At 32.6% G+C, this 25,982-nt stretch overlaps 1 protein-coding gene across 1 annotated transcript; it reads left to right on the top strand.

The window, feature by feature from the left end:
• The first annotated feature begins 160 nt into the window (after nucleotides 1-160).
• TASL (TLR adaptor interacting with endolysosomal SLC15A4) lies at nucleotides 161-25,754 on the top strand. The gene is made up of 3 exons (XM_051985068.1): nucleotides 161-498; nucleotides 19,138-19,192; nucleotides 23,536-25,754. The coding sequence occupies exon 3, from the start codon at nucleotides 23,538-23,540 to the stop codon at nucleotides 24,438-24,440; it is 903 nt and encodes a 300-aa protein (XP_051841028.1). The 5' UTR covers nucleotides 161-498; nucleotides 19,138-19,192; nucleotides 23,536-23,537; the 3' UTR covers nucleotides 24,441-25,754.
• The last annotated feature ends 228 nt before the right edge of the window (nucleotides 25,755-25,982 follow it).

Here is a 25,982-nt window from a genome sequence, read left to right on the forward strand (position 1 = left end):
TGAATCGATAAATTTAACCTTATATGACTTAGATATGATGTTATTTTTAAATGTTTGTTTTCCTGATAATATTTCTTTATACTTTTTTAGATGAAATGCTGCTGGTGGATACTCACATAATGTTTTTCAATAAGCTATTTTAGCAAGCATAAGTTTCATAGATGAGTTTCATTTCACCAAAAGAGGAAGAAATACTTTTGTGTGGCTAGATTTAATTTCCGTCAGTTACTACCCTCCCAATCACTCACTAGCCTATCCCTGGGACTTCCCATTGCTGCTATAACAAAATCAAAATTAGACACCAAGAACTATTTCCATGTGGGTAGTTACAAAAAGAGGAGCAATATACTAAACAACTTGAATTTTCTTCTTATTTTGTCAGCAAAAACATCTACTCAAGTAAGGCTTGCAAATATTCAAGAATAAAAAAGAGCAACTGAACTTCTCTCCATGAGCAATTGTTTCTGTAGTGCCTCAGGACCTGTTAGACTGGAAAAGGTAAGAAAAAAGGTAGCAACATAATATTATTGTAACAATTATTTTTTTTCTCACCCATTGTTTTTTCTTTTCCTTTCTCTCTCTCTCTCTCTCTCTCTCTCTCTCTCTCTCTCTCTCTCTCTCTCTCTCTCTCTCTCTCTCTCTCTCTCTCTCTCTCTTTCTCCTTTTCTTTCTCTCTTTCTTCCTTTCTGCACTTGCTTAGCGTAATCAAATCCAAGCCTTTGATAATGAGAGGCAGTATGATAGTGAGGAAAGATTCCCGGGTTTAAAGTTAAAAGGTTCAAGTTCCACATCTGATATTTCCAATGCTATCACTTAAGCTTCTTAGGCCTGTGTTTCTAATTTGCAAAACGAGTGGGTTGGACTAGATAGCTGCTAAGGTCATTAATGACTATATAACTATGACCAGGTTACATTTACACCTTCTTAGGCAAATATAAACTAAAAGTGTTGGTTGCTCAAGCATTTATCCATTCTCTTAGATCAATGAAGGCAAATTAAATCAAACATACTTTTAAAAAATCTTAAAGCATGAACATGTAGTACATTTCCAAAGTCCTTAAGCACAGTTATCTATACAAACTGTTTTGAGGAAAGAAGTTGGTGAAGGCCTTAAATATTCATTAGGATTGCTTAATCTTATTTTCTTTTGTATGCATGTTATCTGGTTTAGCTTTCTAAGTTTACATATAATCATTCTGAATGTTGTGGTTTAGTACTCTAGGCAACTTAAAAACACTATACAGTAATTTCCTTTGGTCATGTATGTCTACATATTACTTTTAAAGAAGGTCTGTAAATTAAAGCAAGAGGTTTGTAGGGATTGTACACAGGCTTTAATTTGGTTTATGGAACATTTTAGTGAAGAGGAACTAGAAAGTATTGAACGGAAAGAGAAGATTAGACTTCTAGTTACACTTCTCTAACCCTAGCTAACTACATTTGTTTAGAGAGGGGACTGGATCACACTGTCTGTAAATTCGTTTCCATTTCTACCATTTTATGATTCTATGATCAGTCACATCATGCATATGACAAATTCTAAACTACTGTGGATTTTAACAGAATATCCACAATATTGAATCTATAGTATAGGCTAAAAAACACATTTAAGTGAAGATAATCTGTTGTGATAATACTTGTTTACTCATTAAAACTTAAGTAAGTAGTCATAGTTTTCTGGGTAATTTGAATCTGGAGGAAGAAAAAGAAGTGCTTAAATTACTAGCCTATCAATAAAAACACCAATAATAACAACAACAAACAAACACAGCAAGCCAAACTTGATTTTTCATTTTCTTCTTTACATGTGTATTTTTGTGTAGTCTTATTCTTCTTAGAGTTAATAATTATTTTTATCTGTAGAATTATTCTATAAAAGCAGTTTAATGCCTTCAAGTGTAAGAATTTTTAGCCAGAGTTAAAAGATGTTTGAAATTAATGCAAAAGCATGCTTTATGAAAGCACTGAATGTTCATTTATGGATGCAAAAATTCATTGAATCAATTTTATTCCTTAAAAATAAAAATATATATTTATGTAATTGAATATAAGTCATCACATTGCTTATAGCCAAATAAATGGTGAAGGTCAAATACTTGAATAATTTTTTTTTTTTGGTGCATTATCGATTCTCCATGGGTATTTATAAGTAAGCATAGATTTTGGATATTTACTTCCTTGAAAAAGAATATGGCATGATTAATTGGAATGTTACTTAATTATCTTTGAAATTTTTCTTTGACATTATACTTAAACAGGACACAGAAAGGAATTAATGACCAAACTTTTTTATTTTTTATTTTTTGAGAAGCTAAATAAAAAAATACCAAGAATGATCCATCTGAAAATGAAAGCCTCAAGAACCAAAAAAGTTTCTTCACAAACTTTTTATTGAACGTCTCTTCTGTATAGAGTTTTTTTAAAGAGACTAATTATATGTATTTTAATGTACTTATTTAAAAAAAAAAAAAAAGAATAGTAAGACCTCCAACTATATTCTGAAAAATTTATTGCTATTCCACTATTTTAAGAAGGACTCAGTGCCTAGGTTAAAATTATATTAGTTTTTACTCTTAGGCCCCAGAGACCTGGTCAAAACTTATCAGGAGATTGATACATTATTTGGTGAACTTGATGCTGAAAATTAACATGTCAAATTGTGAATTTAATAATCTAAGTTGCCATGTTAGTTTTTTATAAGTTTAAGCAGTTAAGTATCAAATCTTTCCTTGTGTTGTGTTGATTTAGCCTCAAAAATCAAACAATAAACCTTTATTAAATATCTACTTTGTGCCAGGCATTTGTGCAGATAATCATGATTTAACAATTTCACGTCAGAAATGGAAATATAGGCACTTAATAGAAAATTAATTTTAAAAATGCCACTATAGGGTCTGTATCTCAAAGAGATTATAAAAGAGGGAGAAATATTCACATGAGCAAAAATGTTCATAGAAGCTCTTAGTAGCAAGGAATTAGAAATTGACTAAATGCCCATCATTTGGGGAATGACTGAATAAGTTATGGTATATGAATGTAATGAAATATTCTTGTTCTATAAGAAATGAGCAGGCTGATTTCAGAAAAAACCTGGAAAGATTTAGATGAACTGATGCTAAGTGAAGTGAACAGAATCAGGAGCACATTGTACACAGTAACCACAAGATCATGTGATGATCAACTATGATAGACTTAGCTCTTCTCAGCAATGCAGTGATCCCAAGACTATTCCGATAGATTTTGGGTGGAAAATGCCATTTGCACCCAGAGAAAGAATTATGAAGAGTAAATGTGGATCAAAGGATACTATTTTTACCTTTTTTGTTTTGTTTCATTTTGTTTTCTTTCTTGTTTTTTTCTTTTGTTGATTTTTTTTTTGCACAACATGACAAAGATGGAAATGTTTTAAAATATTATACATGTATATGTACATATGTATGTACATGTATATCTAAATATTGGATGTATATTGGATTGCTTGCTGTCTTGGGGAGAGGAGAGACAAGAGAAGGAAGAAGAAAAAAAATTTGGAACATAAAATCTTACAAAAATGAATGTTGAAAACTACCTTTACATGTAGTTGGAAAAATAAAACACTATTGAGAAAAACAAATAAATAAAAAAAAGAATTTTAAGTGATAAAAAACTAATGAAGGAGTATATTAATTACTCTTAATGATTTAACCTTAATATTTTAAAATTTAAAGGAAAGGAAGAAGGCAGCAATATGAAGGAAATCATTCCAAAGACTTTTTGTCAGTTTATCATTAAAACATTATTAATATAGAATTTCAGCAATTTCCCTTCTTACCATAAATTAAATGTATCATATCTAGTCTTATAAATTCTCATTTTTAGACTCTCAATTTTTCCATCTTTAAAATGAAAATAAATATGACCTTTACACAGAAATATTTATGTTTTGGGCTCATATTCCTTTTATTCATCTTTTATCAAATCTATTGGTATTCTCAAGGCTTCTACTTCTGTTAAGCCCCTAGTTCTATTCACTGCTTCCTCATTCTCAATATATGGCCTTGCCTCCTATTTTGCTGAAATGATGGTCATTTAATGTGATATGCTCCCTTGATTTCCTTCTATTGTTTCTCTATAAATGTGTGGGTTTTCACCCATTCTTTTCTCTTCCCATTTTAGAAGGGAAAGTACTCTTTTCCTTGCTGAAGGTGATTTTTTTCATCTTAAGAGTTCTATTTCTACCATCGATTGATACATTAGTTAAAATATATTTTTATACTTTTTCTCTTTCCTACATCCCCTTAGCCTAGAAACACATATTATCTTCTCTCTCTCTCTCTTGTTTTCTCTCTCTCTCTCTCTCTCTCTCTCTCTCTTATTAAAGTCCTAGAAACAGTAGTTTGCTTTTGTTTTCTTCCATTTCTTCCTTATTCATTCACTCCTAATATTCTTGCCATTTGGCTAACTTTCCTACCACTTTTTTGAAGCAGTTCTCTCTCTAAGATTCTGAATCATCTCTTAATTGTGAAGTTCAGTTGTTATTCCTCAATCCTCATCTTCTTCCACATGGTTGGATCTTTGACATTACTAAATTTTTGTCTACTATCAAGCTCTCTTTTTTCTTGGGCTTCTTTCAAAATTCTCCTTTGGTTCATTTATGACTTACTGGGTTTTGAATTGGCCTAATTGATCTTCTGGAGTTGACTTTTGACTTCTAATCAACCTTTCTTGCAATGTCTTATACTCTTCTCCTTCAGATACTCTGTGTTCCTGCCAAAATAGACTATTAGTTACATTCTTTTCTCTCCTATCTGCCTTTGTTCATACTGTCCCCATTCTAGAAATGAATTAATATTCTTATCTTTTCAACTTCTTTGAAATCCTTCCCATCCTTAAAACCCATCTTAAGTGTGATTTATTCTATGGAATGTTGTCTGTTTTCTCTTCCTTATTCTCCCACCAGAAGTGATTATGCTCTCCTCAATCTTTCCTCAGCATTTTAATAAATCTCTCCTTTACATTTATACACTCCCTTGTATTAAGGTTATTTTGGGCATATTTTATTTGCCTTCCTATTAAATTGTAAACAAAGGAGAATTGCAGAGGCAATATTTTATTTTTCTTTATAGAAAGAATGGAGAGATTTGAGTGTTAGAATTTAGAAAATTTTAGTACTGGTTTAATGGCCAAGATAACAGTGTGGTACAGCAGAAAGGCAATTGGTTCTAGAATAAAAAGTTCTAGCTTCAAATCTTCTTTCTGTCACCTATTATATATGGAATCTGGGGCAATTCACTTTATCTTTCTGGGCTTCTTTATCCTCTTTTGTAAGATGAGAGGGTTGTATTAGATAACCACTTAGATAAGCCCTTTTCAGCTCTTAAACTCTAAAGTCAAGAGGATCTGATATTTTGATCATTTCTTTTTCATTTGTGTCTGACTCTTTGTGACTCCATTTGAGGTTTTCTTGGCAAACTGATTTGCCATTTCCTTCTCCAGCTCTTTTTTTAAATTAGAAATATTTTGAAATGACCAAATAACAACAATTTATAATTTCTTTGCTCATCCTTTATATCTAGTTCTAATCTATCTCCTAAACTGTAGTCTTAAATCTCAAACTGCCTATTGGATATCTTGATTTCGTGATCTAAATATCTTAAAATTAATATGTCCAAAAAGGAACGCTCCATCCCTCCTGCAAACCTTCCCTTCTTCCCAACTTTCATATTGTATATTAAAACTATCTAGGGTACCACCAGCTGGCCAGCTCCCAACTTAGGTCACATTCCTAACTCTTCTCTCTCACATCCCATTCCATATACAATTAGCTGCCAGGTCTTGTCATTTTTACCCTTTTAATATCTTTCATATATAGCCCCCTTCTTTCTTCTGATGTTACAATCACCTGGTCTAGGCCTTCATTGCTTCATGCCTAATTCTTATAATAGATTTGTTGGTTGGTTCCCTTGCCGTAGATCTCTGCTCAACAGGCAGTTTTTTTATTGTTATTTTTATTTTCAAAACATATGCATGGATAGTTTTCAACATTCACCTTTACAAAACCTTGTGTTCCAAATTTTTTTCTCCTTCCCTTCTCCTCACCCCCTTCCCCAGGCAGCAAGTAACCCAATATGTATTGCAATTCTTTCATACATATTCCCACAATTATCATGTTGCACAAGAAAATTCAGATCAAAAAGAAAAGAAAATGAGAAAGAAAAAAAAAGCAAACAAACAACAAAAAAGTTAAAATACTATGTTGTGATCTACACTCAATTCCCCTAGTTCTCTCTTTGGGTCCAGATGGCTCTCTCCATCACAAGATCATTGGAATTTTCCTGAATCACCTCATTATTGAAAAGGGCCACTTCCATTAGAATTGATCATCTATAATCTTGTTGTTGCCATGTATAATGATCTCCTGGTACTATTCATTTCACTTAGTATCAGTTCTCCAAGACTTTCTGAAATTATCCTGTCCAGTTCTTTTTATAGGTGAGGAAATAGGATTAAGTGATTTGCTCAGCTAGTAAGTATCTGAGGCCAGATTTGAACTCAGGAAGATGATTCTCCCTGACTCTAGGCCTGGCACTCTATGCATTATGGCACTACATAACTACCCTTTATTGTATATGATATACCATTCATTAATGTGTTGATGACAAGTTGGAGGGAGGTCTTGAGCAGAATATCTTAGAATGTTCTTGTCTCTATTCTGTTTAAGATTTGTAAAGCAATAATTTTGAGAAGTAATATTATGCCTATCAAATTAGGTATGCAAATTGCTTGGTAACACAATGAATGACAAAATTCAGGTATTCCAGTTATTTAAAATGATAGGCAGAATTTAATGACATTTTATAAAGATAAACATAACAGCTTATACTTGTGACATTGATTTTTTTTAATGAAGTACATAAGTCCATGTATACCTACTTGAATGGGGGGGATAGGATAGAAAGGCAAATATAAATCAACAATGTGACATGAGAACTAAAACAGTTAAATCTATCTTGAATTATATTAAAAAGTACATAAGGTTCAGAATGAGGAAGGTGGTAATCCTGCCTTTCCTGATCAGATCACCTTTACAATCAATAGATCAAACAATAAACATTTAGAATGCTGTTAGGGTTCAGGTGTTGTGTTTTAAGAAGGACATTGATAAGTGGGAACATATTCAGATGTGAGAAGCAAGATGCTGATGGAAAAATTAGGGATTATGTACTTTAAGATCAATTGAAAAAACTAAGGATGTTTAGTCAAAAGGGAAAACTTAAGAATGATGAAACAATCACTTGTGTTCAATTGTTTTTCAGTTGTGTCCTACTTTTTCTTTGAGTGGTTTGCCATTTCCTTCTTCAGCACATTTTACAGATGAGGAAATTGAGGTAAACAGGGTTAAATGACTTGCCCAGGACATCACACAGTTCACGAGACTGGATTTGCACCCAAGTCTTCCTGACTCCACGTCTGGTGCTCTATTCATTGTGGAAGTAGCTGCTCCATAACACAATAGTTGTTTTTTTAAGTATCTAGAAGATTCTCAAATGGAGGACGGAAGAGAAAGCACTGTGCTTATCTCTAAGCACAATGGGGTGAAACTAGCAAAGAAATGGATTTTAGTTCAATTTAAGGAAAAACTTCCTAACAATTAAGGCTGTCCAAAAAGTGGAAGAGACTGTCTTGAAAGTTGATTCTCTATCATTAGAGATCTTCAGGTAGAATTCACATGATCACTTAACAGAAATATTTTAAAGGGAATTCACATATAGATCTGACTAGATAATCTCTAAGATCCTTTTTAACTTTGAGGTCCATGGTTCTTATTTCATACCTTTATATTCTTCACCTAATATAGTGCTTGCCTATCTAGTGTTAACTGTTTTAACTAAATAATGATTTTCAAAAGTACTTGGTCACATCACTATTGTACAAAGATGGCTATTGTATTTGAATCTTCTTGGCCTGGACTCTCACAAAGTTGCCTTTTTCCAAGGGTTCAGAAGTTAATTAAAATATTAGAGGTTTTGTACTTAACTACTTTTCTGGGGTCAATTGAGAGTACTTTCTCTGAAGAATAGTCATATTATTCTAACTACAGGGGTCTCCTAATTCCTTTGGAGATCATCCATGCCAGGTATGGGTGAAGGTGGTTGTAGCTTTTCAGTATGAATAAATCATCCCACAGGAGGTCTAACCCTCAAGCCATGACTATATCTATTGTTCCATCAGTTATAACAATATACCTTTGTGTAGCCCAAAGGACCTCCCTGCCTCTAGGCTCCCCAACAAGCTTCCCTATGGTCTAAATATTTTGTGAGACAAAATATTCTCTAAACCATAGCTCATAAACTCCCATCACTATATTTTTACTTTGATCATTCATCCAAACAAAGTGGTCAGTTCATAACAAAGGCATTTTAATTAAATAGCAATATAGATAAAGCAATAATATAATCTCTTACCTTATAACTTTTCAAGTGACTCTTTTTGAAGAATATTTTCTTCTCTTTTGAGGGGAGGTGAAGGGAAAGAATGTAACTAATATAATTATTTTGCATGACTACATATTTGTGGTGAGTTTTGTTTTTCTAATATTTTTATGATTGAGGAAAGGAGGAGATAATTTAGAATCAAACATTAAATAAATTGGATTTAATTTTTTTTTAAAAAAGAAAGCGAATGAATCATTAACTCAGAATTACTGTTGTGAAACTATGACAAATTATTTACTTTTTTTCTTTGCCCAAACCAAATAGAGGCAGATTTAGGGCATTGTTCGGATGTCTTTTCTTGGCAGTTACTTAGCTGTATTCTTAATGGAATCAAATCAAAAGAGAGACATAATTAAAGGGAACCATTTTTTTTTTATTTCTAACTGAACAAGCTTGAAATAGAATGATATTTTCCAAACATAAAGAATAACATAAAAAGATTGCATATGAAACTCGCAAACTATATGTTACATACATTAATTATAAAATCAATTCAACATATAGTTTAAAAATATATACATACCCATTGGAAAGAGTGTATCTTCATAAAAATTATAAGGGATTTACATGGAGAAGACACGGAGAATTCGACATACAAAGAGATGTACATGCAGGAAACATGTGCTTGGAATATATGCATTTGTATCCCTAGGATTTAGCACAGTGCCTGATGCATCATAAGTGCTTAATAAATGTTTGTTTTCCTTACTCACACTTCTAGCACTACAAAACTCCTGGTGTTATCTACTAATTTAACTTGCTCCCTCTAGGTATTTATGCTGATCTTTAATAGCAACTACTCACTGCTATTTCCCCACTGCTCTCTTTCTATTTATCATCTCCATCTGTTTTCAGGGAAATCTATCCAAGGACCTGTCAAATGTATGGATGCTGTTGACAGAGATTAGAATATAAGCTGCTTGAGGGCAGGATAGTTTCATTTTTGTCTCTGTACAATATCTCCCACATATTACAAACTTTAAAAAAAAGATTATTGATTGACTAGTTTAGCTCTTTCACTACAACTACTCATTGGGAAGTACTATGGTTACTGAGTGTTTTTGCTGTAGCATAGAAGCTTTGACTCTTTCAGATTGTTCTCTTAGCCTGCTCTTTTTTTACTGTTAGTTATTGTGCATGTGGAGAGTCCTCAGCTGATCTACTACTCTCTGCAGTCTGGATCCAAATCCTGATTGATATTTACCGCTTTTGTGAATGTTTGTCATCCGTGTGACTTTCAGAAAGGCAATTAACTTTTCTAGGTTTTAATATACAATAAGGGGATTTTACTAAATGCCTTAAGAGGTCCCTTCTAACTCAGATTCTGTGGTCCTGTGATCCACTGTAAGTTTTGCAATTAGTGAATCTTTTTTTTTAACCTGTAAAGAAAATAAAAGTTATATTCGATCAGAATTTTCAGGCAGTGAGCATGACACTCTGCAATTTTTCCCTGTTAGCTCTCAGCCAAATTGCTCCAAAGTTCTTTTTTATTCAGGCTGCTTGCCCCAGAAAATACAGAAATCTAGGTTGAGATTAGTTCTGCCCCTTGAACTCTTCTTAGAATTTTTTTTTTTTTTTTGGTCAAATATCTCTTAACTGAATAGTTTTGGCTCCCATAGATCTCAGTTCAGCTATTAACTAACTTGTAGACAGAAACACATTTTAGATTTTAAGACTTATCATACCCCCATTTGGAGGTAAATTTCCCCAGAGCTCTATTTCATCAAATATAAAATGGATTGAGAGGTAGTATGGCAATATATATTTCAACCTTACCTCAGCAGTCCATCTGTTTTATATAAATAGCAACTGCTAGCATTGAGGAATTCTGTCAGGTTTTTGAGCTTTGTCTCACTTTTGAACTTTGTCTCTCCCAGGAGTGAAATTCTCCCTTTTTCTTCTCTGACTCATTTAACTGACTTTTTTCAAGTTTTAGTTAAAGTCCTACCTTGTCCAGTCCTCCTTAATTTTCTTGAACTTATCCGCAATTTTATCCTGTATTTATATCTTCTTTATACATATTTACATGTTGCTGCACCCATTTGATGATAAGGTCATTTAAAGTAGGAACTTTCTTTTGCTTTGCTTCATATCTCCATCACTTGACAAAATACTTGGTACATAGTAGGCATTTAAGAAATGCTAGTTGACCGACCCATTTCTCCCAAGTATTCATTACATCCCTGTATCTCTCTGACTTTTCTATATATTTTTTTTTTAATTGCTTTATTGGCCTTCTTTCCCATTGACTTTCTTTTTGAATGCCTAGTCTTTGTGACAGAAACTGAGGATCCTAAGAATTAGTTCTCTGTTTAAAAAATACTAATTGGCAGCTAGGTGGGAACAGATGATAGAGTGTCAGGTTTGGATTCAAGAAAACTCATCTTCCTGAATTCAAATCTGTCTTCAGATATTTACTAGCTGTGCATCCCTGATCAAATCAGTTAATCCTGTTTGCCTCAATTTCCTCATCTGTAAAATGAGCTGGAGAAGGAAATGACAAACAACTCCAGTATCTCTGTCAAGAAAACCCCAAATGGAGTCATGAAGACTTGGACACAACTGAAATGATTGAACTGTAACAAAACACAATTATTATAGAACCACCAAATTTCAATGACCATCTAGCCCAATCTATATGTGAATGAGATCTTCATTACAACTTACCTGACAATTGATCATCTAATTTTGGCTTGAACTTTTCTAGTGAGGGATTACCCCCTTTGATAAGGTATATCACCTTACTTTAAGATATTTATAATGATTAGGAAGTGTTTTACTTTAGGTAAATTGGGTGTCACTATGGAGCCCTGGGACCATACTGCTCTTAATGAGTCAGACATCTCAGGTAATGGCAAAATAACAGGTTGAGCTAGTAGTCTGGTGGGATTAGGTTAACATGCCAGAGTTCATATTAATCCTGCCCTTGGGAGTTTTAATTATGAAACATATGAGTCATTAATGATTATTCCCCTACTTAGAGAAAGATAGGTTAGAGGTTGAGTAGTGCTGTCTTCACACTCATACTTCACATTTAGTGCAGTGACTGGCACATAGTAAGGGCTTAATAAATATTAATTGATTGGTTGTCTATCTCATGTGATATGCTTTCATAGATTGAGCACACAAAGTAATGAGAAGGAAAACTAATTGTATAACATCATTTATAAAAGAATTAAGAACCAAGCTGAGAAATGAATGGCACTTGCACCCAACCATAATGGTAGAAATCAGGAATAGTTTAGTTGTATTTAGCTGCTATTGATTGGAGCAGTGTACATTTCTTTAGTTATCCTACATCATTTTGCCATGGTTGACTGTGACCAGGGAAGAAAAAACATCTTAACTACTATTCAAAATTGCCCCAGATGTGCACAGATACATCTGCTGCAGCTGCTCTGCCCTTCCCTTGGCTGGTCATCACTGCTCCTGCCACAGTGCTGACAAAAGGGACTTCTCTCCTCGTTTTTCTAGTGGTACTTCTTTGCTAGCTTTATGGGGCCCAGAATGATCAATCATAGTATACTTAATGAAGATCTAAATTGTTGCCCCTCATAAAATCCTCAGCATAGCCCGGCCCTACCCATCAATGATATCTATCAAAATGCAATTAAGCCATTTATGTGAAGCTGAAATTTACTTTTTTTTTTTTTTTTTTTTTTAAGGCTTCCACTCCTTGCTTCTACCCCTACTCTTCTGGCATTAAGCAGAATATTTCCAGATGCATAGCTTAAACTTAATAAATGTTTGTTGACTTCTGATTCTTCTATAGAAAACATATAAATCTGTTACAGGTCATTTTTATGGGGCATGGTTCAAGATACAAAAATTGGGGGCTATTGACCAGGGACAGAATATATTTCATGAAATCTAAGAAAAATTTATCCATTTCATCAACAATTTCTCTAAAGTGTGACAGTCATGACTGACCATAGATGTGGTCTGACCATATCAGAATACAGTGGAAAAATCACCACTTTGGTCCTAAAAGTTATTCTCTCAATGCAACCTATGACTGTAGATATTTTGCATTTTGCCTGTTATTAATTTGTTCTAAAATTTATTTTTATTATGGAGTTATTAAGTTCTAATATCATTATATTTTTCAGTATATCTCTTTTTCATAAAGTTTTCCTTCTGTTCTAAGCTATTTATTCTCTTTCTCTAACTTTTTCTTCCAGCTTTTTTTATTTCATTATTTAATTTCTTGCTTAATTTCTTCTAAGGTACTCTTGTAGTTCTAATAACTAATCCATTAATTTCTCTGAGGATTTACTTGAACTTGATATAGAATTATTCTTGTCTTCTGGGTTTAATCTCTTAGATTTCTCTCAATCATTAGTATTTTTTTAGTGTTTGACAATTTCTTCTGTTTACTCATATCCCTACTGCCAATTTCCGGGTTGGAATTTTGTGCTTGTGTTGGATTATGTTTCTTTCTGTTATTTTTGGATAAGGTAGCTGAATCCTTTTTTGGCCAATTCCTCCTTTAACCAGAATGCTGCTTCCTCTGCTACTCTAGAGGTGGCAGCTATGATGAGTCCTGACCCTTTTCTGGGTTCTCTGGCTTCTAGTTCAGTCTTCAGGAGGCTTAGTCAGAGCCTCCATTTCAGTCCTGTCTCTGCTTCTTCCTTACAGAAGGAGTTAACTCCATCTCTTTGTTTTGGCCTTGACAGACTCAATTGGATATTGTTGATCATTCTAAAAGGCGGTCTGCTATAAGACTCCAGATAATTTTTCCTGAAATTTTTGGACATTACACCTCCTGAGTACTAGTCTGCCTATATCTCCTGCTGTGACTTTGTCATGGGGCAATTAGGATTTGCTTTATGTGGTTGTTGTACTATGTCTTCTGTAATAGTTGCCCCTGGGTTGTCTAGGTACTATGGCTTCTACTTCCCCTGCTTCAGAAATCCTGTAGGCTTCTGGAAATCTTCTTATGTAGAAGTAAATCATAAAGAATGACTGAGAACTTGTTCTTTTTCTATTTAGGTAAATAAAAACATTATTAATAATGTTAAATAAATAAAAATTAAAAAAAAATAAAGAGTAACTGAGAATCCTCTCTCTTTCTCCTCTCTCTCTTCTCTCTCCTTCTTTTTCCCTTTCTCTCTCTCTGTCTGTCTCTCTCTGTCTGTCTCTCTGTCTCTCTGATCATTGTTCCTTTGGTACAATTTCCAAACTTTAATAGGGTATTTGCAGAAGATCTGGACTCCTTTTTGTTCTTTTGAGCCACTGCCAACCCAAAATCAATATAGCCTAAGATTACTTTTGGAATCTCAGCTGCTCCTGTTATTTCAAATTGAGTTTTTAGTTCACAAATCCTCTCCTTCAACCCATCTTTATCAGATGATATGCTATCTTTGTTTCCTCTATTTAATAATACTCTAAGTCTAATTTTCTGAAACAAGAAAATGACTTTATTTCTATTAAATTCCATCTTATTAGATTTGATCCACTGTCAAGATCTTTTTGAATTGATTCTGTTAATCCTCCATAGTTTGTATCACCTATAAATATGATAAATATAAAATCTTGCCTTTATCCAAATCATTGATAAAAATGCTAAATAATGTAGAGCCAAACACAAACTCTGGGTCATTCTCTCTCTTTCCAAGTTTTTATCAAATTATAAGTGACCACTTTTGGGGTCTGACCATTCTGAATCTACTTAATTATGCTAATCTTTAGTCAATATCTCTCCATCTTTTTATATAAGAATATTACAAGAGGTTTTTTTTTTTTTTTTTTTTTTTTTTTTACTAAAATCAAGGTAAATTATATTCATGGCGATCTTCAGATCTGACAGTTTAATTATTCAAGTCCCAGTTAAAATCCCATCTTTAAAAGGAAGCTTTTCCTGATTTCCTAATTCTAGTGACATCTCTCTGTTAACCATTTCCATTTTATCTAGAATATATTTTTGTTTTTACATAGTTGTTTGCATGTTATTTCCCTCCATTAGACTGTGAGTTTCTTGTAAGTACGTTTACTTTTTGTCTTTCTTTACGTCCCCAGCTTTTAGCACAGGCTTGGCATATAGTAGGTACTTAAGAAATGTTTATTAATTGGCCAACTGAAAATTGGTCTGGTATGATCTGTTCTTGCTGAAGCCTTGATGGCTCTTGATGATCACTTCTTTCCTTTAGTCGATCTTTTTAATAAATATACTCTTAAATTTCACTAGAATTTGAGATCATTGGCCTATACTTTTCAGGCGCCAAGCTCCACTATATACTATAATAAGAATTATGATATATAAAAATGTAGTTATCTCATTACATCATATCGTTATTGTATTATATCTGATTCTTTTAAGATCAAAGTCTTAACAATAAAGCAAGCTTCTTTTTCTTTTATCACTAATATAGTCTCTGTTATTTAGCCAAACTTTTAAATCAATTATAGTAGACTTTATGAGCCATAGTTTAAAATACCAGAATTATGGGCTGTTAGCCAGGGACAGAGTGCCTCTCATGAGACCCAGAAAGAATGCATTTCCTGGAGACTTGCTGATCTCATCAAGAGGACTTTAAACTGACCATTTATAATTAGTAAACTGAATACCATAGAGATGATGACAGAGAAATAGGACTTAGAGGTAAAAAAAACATTTTAGAGATAATCCAGTCCAACCTCTTCAATTTCAGGCAAAGAAACTGAAGTCTATAGAAGTGAAGTGACATTCCTAAAGTTATGTAGGATATCAATAGTATTAAAAAGGATATAAGCCCCAATTCTCTGACTCCATATCCATGGATATGATAATAATGATGATAATAATAATAATAATAAATATATAATAATATAATAATAATAATAAATACCTAGAAGTATTTTAAGCTTGACAAAGTACATTATATCTATTATCTTATTTAATCATCAAATCTAGGGGGAAGATACCATAATTATCTCTATTTTACATATGAGAAAAGGGAAGCATAGAGATGTTAAGTGACTTATTCACAGTCACACAGTAGTAAGTATTAGAGGTTGGATGTGAGGGTCTTGGAAGCAAGAACTAGCTTAGCTTTCCTTTGTAACTCTAGTTCTTAGTTCAGTCCTTGACACACAGTAGATACTTATTAATATTTATTGACAAATGAGTCACTGATGTCAGGTCCAGCACTTTATCCAATTTCCTATCTAACTGCCAATATTAATGTCAATATCTGGAACTATATTACGTCTTTCTTTGCTATACTATATGCTAGAATTTATGACACATGAAGTTGTCATGGCAGCTGAGATGCCCTGTAATCTTCAGGACATAGTTAGAGAGAGATTAGGTTATAATCTTAATTATGGCTTTAATTATTTTTATAGAGAATATCAGTAGTTAGAAAATGTTAATACAAATAAGTAAAATAACCTCACAAGTTATTGTGACCCTTAACAAGACGTCATTCACATCTTGAGTGCAGGACCAGGAGATCATTATATACTTCAACAACAATACTATATGATGATCAATTCTGATGCAGGTGGCCCTATTCAACAATGAGATGAACCAAATCAGTTCCAGTAGAGCAGTAATGAATTGAACCAGCTACACCCAGCGAAAGAACTTTGGGAGATGATGATGAACCACTACATATATTTCCCAATCACTCTATTTTTGTCTGCCTACATTTTTTATTTCCTTCACAGGCTAATTGTACACTATTTCAGAGTCTGATTCTTTTTGTACAGCAAAATAACTGTTTAGAGATGTATACATATATTGTATTTAACTTAATATTTCAACATATTTAACATGTATTGGTCAACCTGCCATCTGGGGGAGGGGCTTAGGGGAAGGAGGGGAAAAGTTGGAACAAAGGGTTTTGCAATTGTCAATGCTGAAAAATTACCCATGCATATATCTTGTAAATAAAAAGCTATAATAAAAAAAAAAAAAAAAAAAAAAAAAAAAACAAGGTGTCACTCATAACTGAAGATGGCAATGGAAGGACATACTTTTTTCAAAAACAATGGATTAGTAAATTGGGACAATGAAATGAATGTGTGTGTGTGTGTGTGTGTGTGTGTGTGTGTGTGTGTGAAAGAGAGACAGACAGACAGACAGACACAGACAGAGACAGAGAGAGAAAGAGAAAGAGAGAGATAGCAATGTGAAAAATCCATGTATCTAAGAAGATAAACATTTTGGTGTAGATGAAAATAGGGGAAAATAGAAGTGATCATAAGTATATATAGAATCACTAAATTCAATGGAAGGAAAGACTATTCAGCTCTAGATTACAAAAATGACAAAGGAAGAATTGTAACATAAAACATAAACAAGTTGCATTCCTACCTTTGTCTTTAGTCAATCATCTGGCCAATGCCCCAAGGGAATTTTGGTTATTGTAATATGAGTTGCATTTGAAATTGTATGGGAATTGATCACCATAGTACTAAGGTAGAGGACCTTTAAATGGGAGCTGTCTTTGAAACAGAAGGAATAGTCCACAGATATGATAGATTTAAAGGATCTCGTGTAGGTGACTCAGAACCAAGACTGGTTGAAGCAAAGAGGAGACTTTTCTGTTAATGCTAAAATAATGGTTGTTGTCCTAGCTAAAAAACAGAATAGTGCTCTAGCTGAAAAGACCACTAAAATATTCCAGCTGATGAGAACAAAGTATCACCCAGCCAAATCTGGGACTGAAGGTGGTGATAGACTGCAAATGTTTTTAAAGATCAAATATAGGGATCCAGTGGACCAATTCATCTGCAAAGACTCATGTTCCAAGATGAGTTTAACAGCCAAAAGAACTGCCTGGCCCAGACAAAACGAAGCTACCTTGGCCAAGTGACTTTCCTGGCTCAGGCTAAATGACTTGCCAGTACAGGAATACCTAAGGCTAGTGAAGAATCAGTTGAGCTACTTAACTATTGAGTTTAATAATTTTTTTAAAAATGAACACAAATATTTATATTTCTCAGTTAAATATCTCAGCAAAAGTACTAATTCCTTTTGTACTGTTACCCCAGTTTAAATAAATTAGGGAGGCAAAGTGTTCCAACATTAAATTTCTTTTAAGTTTTATGTTTTGGATATATATTTTCATGACTGTGATATATTAACAATCCTTACTTTTTTAGATCATTAATTTAATTAGATTTTTAAAAATCCCAGCATTTAGCAAGATATCCAGCACATAATAAGCATTTAATAAATATTTATTGATTAATTTTTCCACCTTTGACATTTTGACTATATTCTACTAAGAATTTCCTTTCTCTGCCACTGTGAAAGAATGGAAGTTAAAATTTACAGCAATTTGATAAAAACAAAACACACACAGAAGAGACGTATTTATTTTACTGATGTAATTTAGTACTCACTCAACTAGTATAACAAGGTTCTATTCTTTAGTATTTTTCCCCTCAATTGTGAATTTGAGATTCAGATTAATTTTGTTTTTCTCTTGTCTGATTCAAATTCACAGAAGGTAAAAATTCTAGAGCCCCTTATTTGAAAGTTGAACTCAGATGAACTTCTGAACTATCTTCGATTGGAAATTTTTAAAAATCAAGTAATAAGAATTCATCTAAAATAAAATATTATATTAAGTTAAACTATAGATGAACTGAACAGTAACTTATTGAGCTGTTATTTTTCTGAAAATTTTAAATGCCATTGAAAAGGAATAGAATAGCATGATAATGCAACATGAATTTCTTCTTAAAGTTTTTTTAGATGTTTAAACTTAAGTAAAAACATAAAAGCTATCAAAAAACTCCAAGAATGAACCAAAGAAATACATTTTAAGTTTAAAAGAGATAACCATACTAGACAGCATGGTATTTTCTATTTAAGAATGCATACTAAAAGATTCTTGACGTGCTTTCTTTATTTTATAGGTTGATAGCATAATTGTACTTATTGCTGCCATCTGCTGGTTATCACAAAAATTTCATTCCTATTCTAAATATTTTAATTCCAATGTCTTTCTTTTCTGTGGGAAAGAATTAGAGGGTGTTTAAACTGGAAAGGATTTTGAAAATCATTAGTATAGCAGGCTGATTTTTATGATGTGGAAAACTTGAAGCTCAGAGTAATTAATAACTTGCTCACAGTTACAAAATGAATTTATGAAAGAATGGAGAAGAGAATCTAGGTTCCCCGATCCCCAGTCTCTCTGCTTCATATTCCTAATAACTATTATTTATACAGTTTTTACTGTGTGCTGGGAACTTTATGAATATTATCTACTTTGATCTTCACAACAATCCTGGAGATAGGTATTCTTATTGTCCTCATTCTACAGATAGGGAAACTGAGGTAAGCAGAGGTTTTGTTCTTATCGTTTGCTTGTTTTTTAAAGTGACTTGTCCAGGGTCACATAAGCTATTACGTGTCTCATGCTGTATTTGAACTCCCGCCTCACTCACTCCAAGCCCCACATTCTATGCATTGTATCACCCTATCGCTTCTGAATTCATTAATATACACTCCAATACAGAATATGTCCTTGCTATAAGTAATTATAATTGCATTATAATGCACTTTATATTACCTGTATAATTCAAAGTTTAGTGATTATTCTACTTAAAGAATAATTGATTGTCACAGAAAGCACTGTGACAATAATATAGTTTTTGTGAAAGTGATAATAATAGTTGTCATGGATATAATGCTTTTTTTTTTTTTTTTTTTTTTTTTTTTTTACAGTTCTGGAACCAGAGGTTTGGAGAGGATAAATCACTTTCTTAGAGTCATAGAGCTAGTAAGTATATGAGGTACAATTCAAACTTACAAATTTTTCACTCCCAGTTCGTCCTGTTAGTTACTAGGCCATGCTGCTGCTCTGTTTTAGTTGGAGGTCAGACACACATGAATCACATTATTTGTGTTGAAAAATAAGAATATTCAGTTATTCCACATTTTCTTTGTTCAGTACATATCCCAACTATTCCCCAAACTTAGTGGAAAACTACTTCCTCTTTTATTTTACTGAGATCAAGATTCATTTCCCCTGCTCTTTCAGGAATGATATCTTTATTTCTACAGTATTTTCTCTTCTTCCTTTTAGCCCAAAAGAAGAGACATTGCTCTTTCAAAGCTAATTTCCCTGTTTTCTTTGTGACTTTCAGCTTGTTTTGTTTTGATGAGGAACCAGTTGAAATAGTGTCTAGAAAGTTCATTGGTATACCAGCATTTCCTCCACTAATACCTGACCGCTATTTTGCACCTTATAATATTTAAAGAGTTCCCTGGGGCATTGAGAAGTTAAACTTTGCATGTTGTGGGTAGGAAAAAAACATATAGAATACAATTAGTAATTAGTAATTTTGATTATAATTATTAAATAGAATTAATAATTATTATAATATATATCAAATAATTAATGATTATTCATTAGAATTATTATGGCAGTAACATTTTGTATTAAAGTACATACTTGATTAATGAATTCAGTATCACTAAAAAATTAAATCTCTTGTTTAAGGTCACACAGTCAGGATATCCTGTGTGTAAGGCTGAATACAGGTATTCTTTAAGCTGACACTGGTTATTTATCTACTATCCTGCTTGTCAACTTTCATTTCAAATTCTTGGCCTTCAGACACGTACAATTTTGTCCTTTAAGAGATAAAACAAAATAAAACCTTTACTTTGATCTTGATTTTCCCTTTAGTGATTGTTCTCTCTCTCCTTTTCACAGTTAAGAAACATGTTATTTACACTTGTATACATTTTCTTATTGCTTCTTAACACCCAGCAATTTGCTTTTGCTTCACTCTAGGAAATATAATACCCTGTGTTTTTTTTTTTCAATTCAATCACTTTGATTTCTGTACAATGTTGATACTGCTGATCACTTCTTCCTTAATAATTTTTCTTCCTGTTGATTCCTCAGAATCCATATTAACTGGACTTTTCATGCCATTCCTTCTTTTTCTTCTTTTCTGAATCCTCTTTGTCCTTCCATATATAAAATGTGGTCATTTCCAAAAGATATGTTTTCAAACCTTTATCCTCTTTTTAATACTCTCTCCCATTTCTCACTTCCCTTCCTTCCCCTCCCATTTCTTCCCTTCTCTTTCCTCCCATGTCCTTCTCTCTCTCTTTTTTCTTTCTTGAACTCTCTCTCTCTCTCACTCTCTCTCTCGCTCTCGCTCGCTCTTTCTGTCATCTTGCTTACTCAATAATCCCTTTGTTGCAGATTATTTTCAAATTTTCCAAATTCAGATGTCCAAGTCTTAATCTATCTTAAAATCGACTTCCAAATTCTTACTTTTTGCTGGACATTATACATTTGTATTTGGATGTTGGTCATCTCCTGAATATTACTTCTTCCACTAACTCAATTCTCCATCCTAACTTTTTTTCCTTTTAATAGTAGCATCATACTTCTAGTAAAAATGCACAATTTCAAAGGATTTAGACTACATGTACTTAATCTTTTTTGTGCGGCAATGTGATGAAACTGATGGACTCCTTAGAATGTGTTTAAGTGCACTAAAATATATATATAGGATTACAAAGAAAATCATTTATATTGAAATATAGTTATCAAAATATTTTTAAAATTAAATTCATGGACCCTAGAGTAAGAATCTCTAATTTAAAGATAAAAGGAGTGCCATAGAAGTCATCTAGCCTCTTTTCTTTCATCCCACAGAAAGTATGTATTGAGGCCTTGACTGATTAAATAACTTGGCAAGATTATGTGCTATCAGTTAGGAGACCTAGTTTGAATATGAGTTCTAATACCTTTCATCTGTCTATGACTCTAGCTTACTTCCTGAACCTGAGCTGCCTCATCTATGATATTGGGATTAATAATACTTGAATTATTTATTATTGGAAAAATGTTTTATAAATTAAATCAGTGAGTAAATGTGAGTCATTATCATATAGTCACATATGTAGTAAATAGCAGAGCAAGGATTAAAATGTGGGTCCTTCAGACCTAAAATTTGGTATTCCTTTCATTACATAAACAGTTGCCTCTTTAAAAATAAGTCAAATTTGATTCTTTTCTCTGGCTCAGCCTGTGTCTGATGCATTTCATTCCAATAAATATTTTAAAAGTTCCTATTGGGTGGCTGGCAAGTGTTAGTTGCTGGATTTACAAAGACAAAGATGAATACCATCCTTTCCTTCAATCAGTTTACAATCTATTGGAGGTATATAAAAATATAAATGTATAAATGTTAATTTTAGGGAAAAAAGAGTGACTACAATCAAAAGTCCTATAAATTTTTTCCTTAGTAATGACTACCTTTTAATTTCTACTAAGTCTACTAAAGGTTCTAAAATACCTAATGCTTAGACTCATGCATGAAGTAATGCATATTCATTCCCATTAGGTAGTTTCATAATATCAGGTATATATTTTATTTATATTTAATTTTTAAGGAATGACATTTTAAAATTTTAAAATATTTTTTAAAATCATTATTTTCTTTTCCCTGCCTCTCCTCCCTTCCACCAACTAGGAAAAAGCAACAACAAATAAACATAATCAAGTAGGATAAATTACCAAACTAATTATATATAAAATGTATGTTTCATTCTGCATATTATTAGCCCATTGTATCTGTCAGATGTTGGGTATCATTCTTCATCATCAGTCCTCTAAAATTATGTTTGATCATTGTTATTTCCCCAAATTGTTCATTTTTATAATGGGATTATTACAATATCAAATGTTCTGGTTTGGCTCACTTCACTCTGTATCATCTCGTAACGATCTTCCCAGGTCTCTTAAAAACTTTTTTTCTTCATTTTTTACAGTTTAATAATAATGAGTTATAAGCATATACTATAATTTGTTTAATCATTCCCCAATTGTTGGGCACTCCCGTAGTTTCCTGTTCTTTGCTTTTTCAAAAAGAATTGCTATAAATACTTTTGTATGCATTAAACATTTTTCTCTCAGTTAGAGTAGAATGATTGGGACAAAGGATATATACTTTTTAGTAACTTTTAAACATAATTCTAAAACATTTCCCATATGACTGGACCAATTCAAAGAAGTCTTTCCAACATTTTCCTTTGTTGTCAACCTTTCTAGTATGATAGATAGAAGGTAAAATCCAGAAATGCTTTAATTTGCATTTTAAAAGAACATTAGTTATTTGAAGCACTTTTTCCTCTGGCTACAACTTACTTGGATATCTTTCCTCATGCATATGTTCTTTTTTAAAATAATTGTATTTATTTCATCAAATATTTTCCCATTACATGTAAAAAATTTAACATTCATTTTTTAAAACTTTGAGTTCCAAATTTTTGCCTCCTTTCTGCCCCATCTCCATTCATTGAAAAAAAATAGCATATGTTCTAAAACATAATAAAGCCCAAATTTCTTAGCATTGTCTCCCACAACTTGATTGCAGTCTAGCTTTCTAGTCTTATCTCCCACCATTTTTTAATGGGGAAACTACTCCAGACAAACTTGCCTACTCTCTGCCCTCTAAAATTATCTATAAACATTTCTAAATTTGGAGTCTTTGTCAATATTTTCTTCCTGACTGGATTTTTAAAAATAGGATTAACAAAAAATCAGGAACAAATCAATTAATGTCTTTTAAATCATGGAAAATCAGTTTAATTCAACAAACATTAGTTAATTCCATTTTGTACAAGGCACTGTGCTAAGTACTAGGAGTAATGTGACAAAAATTACAAAAGCTGCCTGAAAAAGCTTATGTTCTACTAGGAAAAGAAATCTATATTAACATTTTCTTAAATTAGGTATTGTAGACAAAATATATATTTTGAGAGATATTTCCACAAGTTCAATAAATATATTTTGACATAGGATAGGGATGAGACCTATGATGTTATTGTTGTAGGAAATGCTTAATAAAGAATTTTTTCTACCATTTGAGACTGGCATATTCTCTAGAATTTGCCTAAAGCACTGAGATGTTTTGCCCTGGGAAACTCAGCATGTACATACATGTCAGTGGTAAAATTAATCTTTGTTTTGAGGTTAGCTTTCTATCCATTTAGCTACAATGATTTAAATTTACTTAAAAGCCAGTTGTCTTTTTATTATTGTTGCTTTTCTGATATACTAACTATATAGCTTTTATGATCACCATTTTTTTTTAGGAATGCTTTCAGAAGCATATCTCTTTGGAATTGCCTACTGGTCTGACAACCATCTAACTTATACTCCTAATGATGAGCAAGTTGCTGAGGAAAAGACAATAGAGATGAACTCAACTGGTAGTATCTCCTGTTTATCTGCAGATGAAGCACAAGACAAAAGTCTTCACTGGAGATGCAAACCTCCTGGAAATTTTATTGCATCAATCTGTTCAGGAGAAAGTCAACATAACAGGAAGCAAAAAGTGACAGTGCTGGAATCAAGTCACAATTCTCTCCTTGAATGGCAAACTTCTGCTGGGGTTGAAGACTGTGGAGATTCCAATATAAGTAGAGAAACCTATTTAGTTCCTCCTTCTTGTAAAAGTATTTGCAAGAATTATAATGATTTACATATTGCTGGGGGCCAAGTCATGGCCATCAATTTAACTGCAGCAGATTCTACTTTGGAGAGCAGCTTTGAATTTGGCCCACTATTGAAATCTTCAGAAATTCCTTTGCCAATGGAGGATTCTATCTCAACTCAATTGAGTGATTTGCCTTGTAAACCCCTTCAAAGACACTCATCTTACTGGAGAATAACTAGCATCAAGGACAAAAGTATTATACCACTTCAGAAGCCTCTTTCTAATGCCATGCTGAATGAATATTTGGAGCAGAAAGTAATGGAATTATATAAACAGTATTTCATGGACACTGTATTTCATGAAAGTTCTCCTATTCAGATTCTGGGCTCAGAGCTCATCATGACAAGTGTGGATCAAATCAGCCTACAGATATCTCGGGAGAAAAACTTAGAAGCCGTGAAGGCTAAGGATATGGTTATTAACTGCCTTTTACGACTAGTATCCACTGAAATCAGTACCCCTAGTCTGCATATTTCCCAATATAGCAATGTGAATCTATGAAAAAGATATATTGATTCCTCTTACAATCAAATTCAAAGCTGTATTTCATTTTTTTTTTTTTTTGAAAGAAGGAAAAAGGTATTAGGAGTGTATGGTTCAAGTCATAGAGTAGTTACATATAATGTGTCTCAGATGTGGAATGAAGGACAAAACAGGATGACAATAAAATGTAGAAAGAATGCCAGGAAAACATAATGAACCATTAAAAAAAAAAAACAAACAAACAAGTACAGCAGCTTAAACAAGATAAAGACAACTGAATAAAAGAAAAAATAAATGTCAAGCTTGTGTAATATTTCTAGAGAAGAATAATAAGTCAGTGATCAAAGGAAAACAAAAAAGAAAGTGTTCTTAGTTTTTAAATTAAAGGATTATCTGTATTTTGCCCAGGAAAATTTTCTGGTGGGAAGGGGGTATAATAGAGGGTATTGATGAGTATTGAAAAGTATAGAAAACTGCTAGGATAGGCATAGGTTAGTACTATTGTAAAAAAGAGAGAGAGAGAGAAAGAAAAAAAGAAAAGAAAAAAAGAAAAAAGAATAGGAAAAAAAAACATTCCTGGGCAGATATAAGTTTTCTAAATTATTAGAATGGGCATATTTATACTTGTGCTTGTGTTTTTATTATTTTTCCTATTTCTATCAGAAAATCATTTAAAGTGCTAGAACTTTTCTTTTTGATGAAGGGAAATTTCTGGGGTTTTCCCCTTCTATATGGATAATTACTTAGGCACAAGCATACAAATAAGTCATGTTCCCACATCTACCAAGTCTCTAAAAAAAAAAAAAAAAAAAAAGATTATCAAAAAGTGAAAGAAACTATGCAAATCTGAAACTTCAATTTGACTTTGATAAGCTGAAATAGCCCCCAGAAATCAGGTAGTCTCTTATTCCCATTTCATAGATAAGATAACTGAAGCCTGGAAAGATTCAAAGACTAGCTTACACAGGTGACAGAATTCACACACAGTGTAGAATTTGGATTCAAACCTTTGACACCAGATTGGCTTAGTAATATTTTTATTAAAGAATATAACAGGTTCTATTTCTCATTTTTGTCTCCTTGAAAGCCACACACACACACACACACACACACACACACACACACACTTCCTTAAATCCTGCAGGATCCACAACCACTTTTCTTTGTTAGATTATGGATTCTAAGATTAGGGATATCCTTGATTGTTTATGTCAGACTTTGTGATATATAATTACTAATTTTTTTAACAAACATAAAATCTTGTATAATGATAATAATGGTTTGATGTGCAATCTGTATCTGAAATATTAAAGAAATGTGATGTATCTGTGACTTTTCCAGATGTAACAATATTAACTGTGTCTTTTAATAACTTTCAGAACTTTTAATGACAATCATACATTAGAAAATAATGTGAGAAGCATTTGTCTCACACACACAATTCTCCTTTCAATGAGTGTTTTGCAAAACTTGTGGTTTATTTTATAGTACAGCAGGAAACAGAAACAGTGTAGATAAGGATGTTGAGGCATCAGATCTCTTCTATATAAAGTATCATAA

Source organism: Antechinus flavipes, chromosome 3, assembly GCF_016432865.1.
Source record: "Antechinus flavipes isolate AdamAnt ecotype Samford, QLD, Australia chromosome 3, AdamAnt_v2, whole genome shotgun sequence".
NCBI classification, from domain to species: domain Eukaryota; kingdom Metazoa; phylum Chordata; class Mammalia; order Dasyuromorphia; family Dasyuridae; genus Antechinus; species Antechinus flavipes.

Excerpts from the sequence above, each read along its gene's own strand:
- TASL (XM_051985068.1), top strand. The coding sequence starts at position 23,538 with ATGCTTTCAGAAGCATATCTCTTTGGAATTGCCTACTGGTCTGACAAC.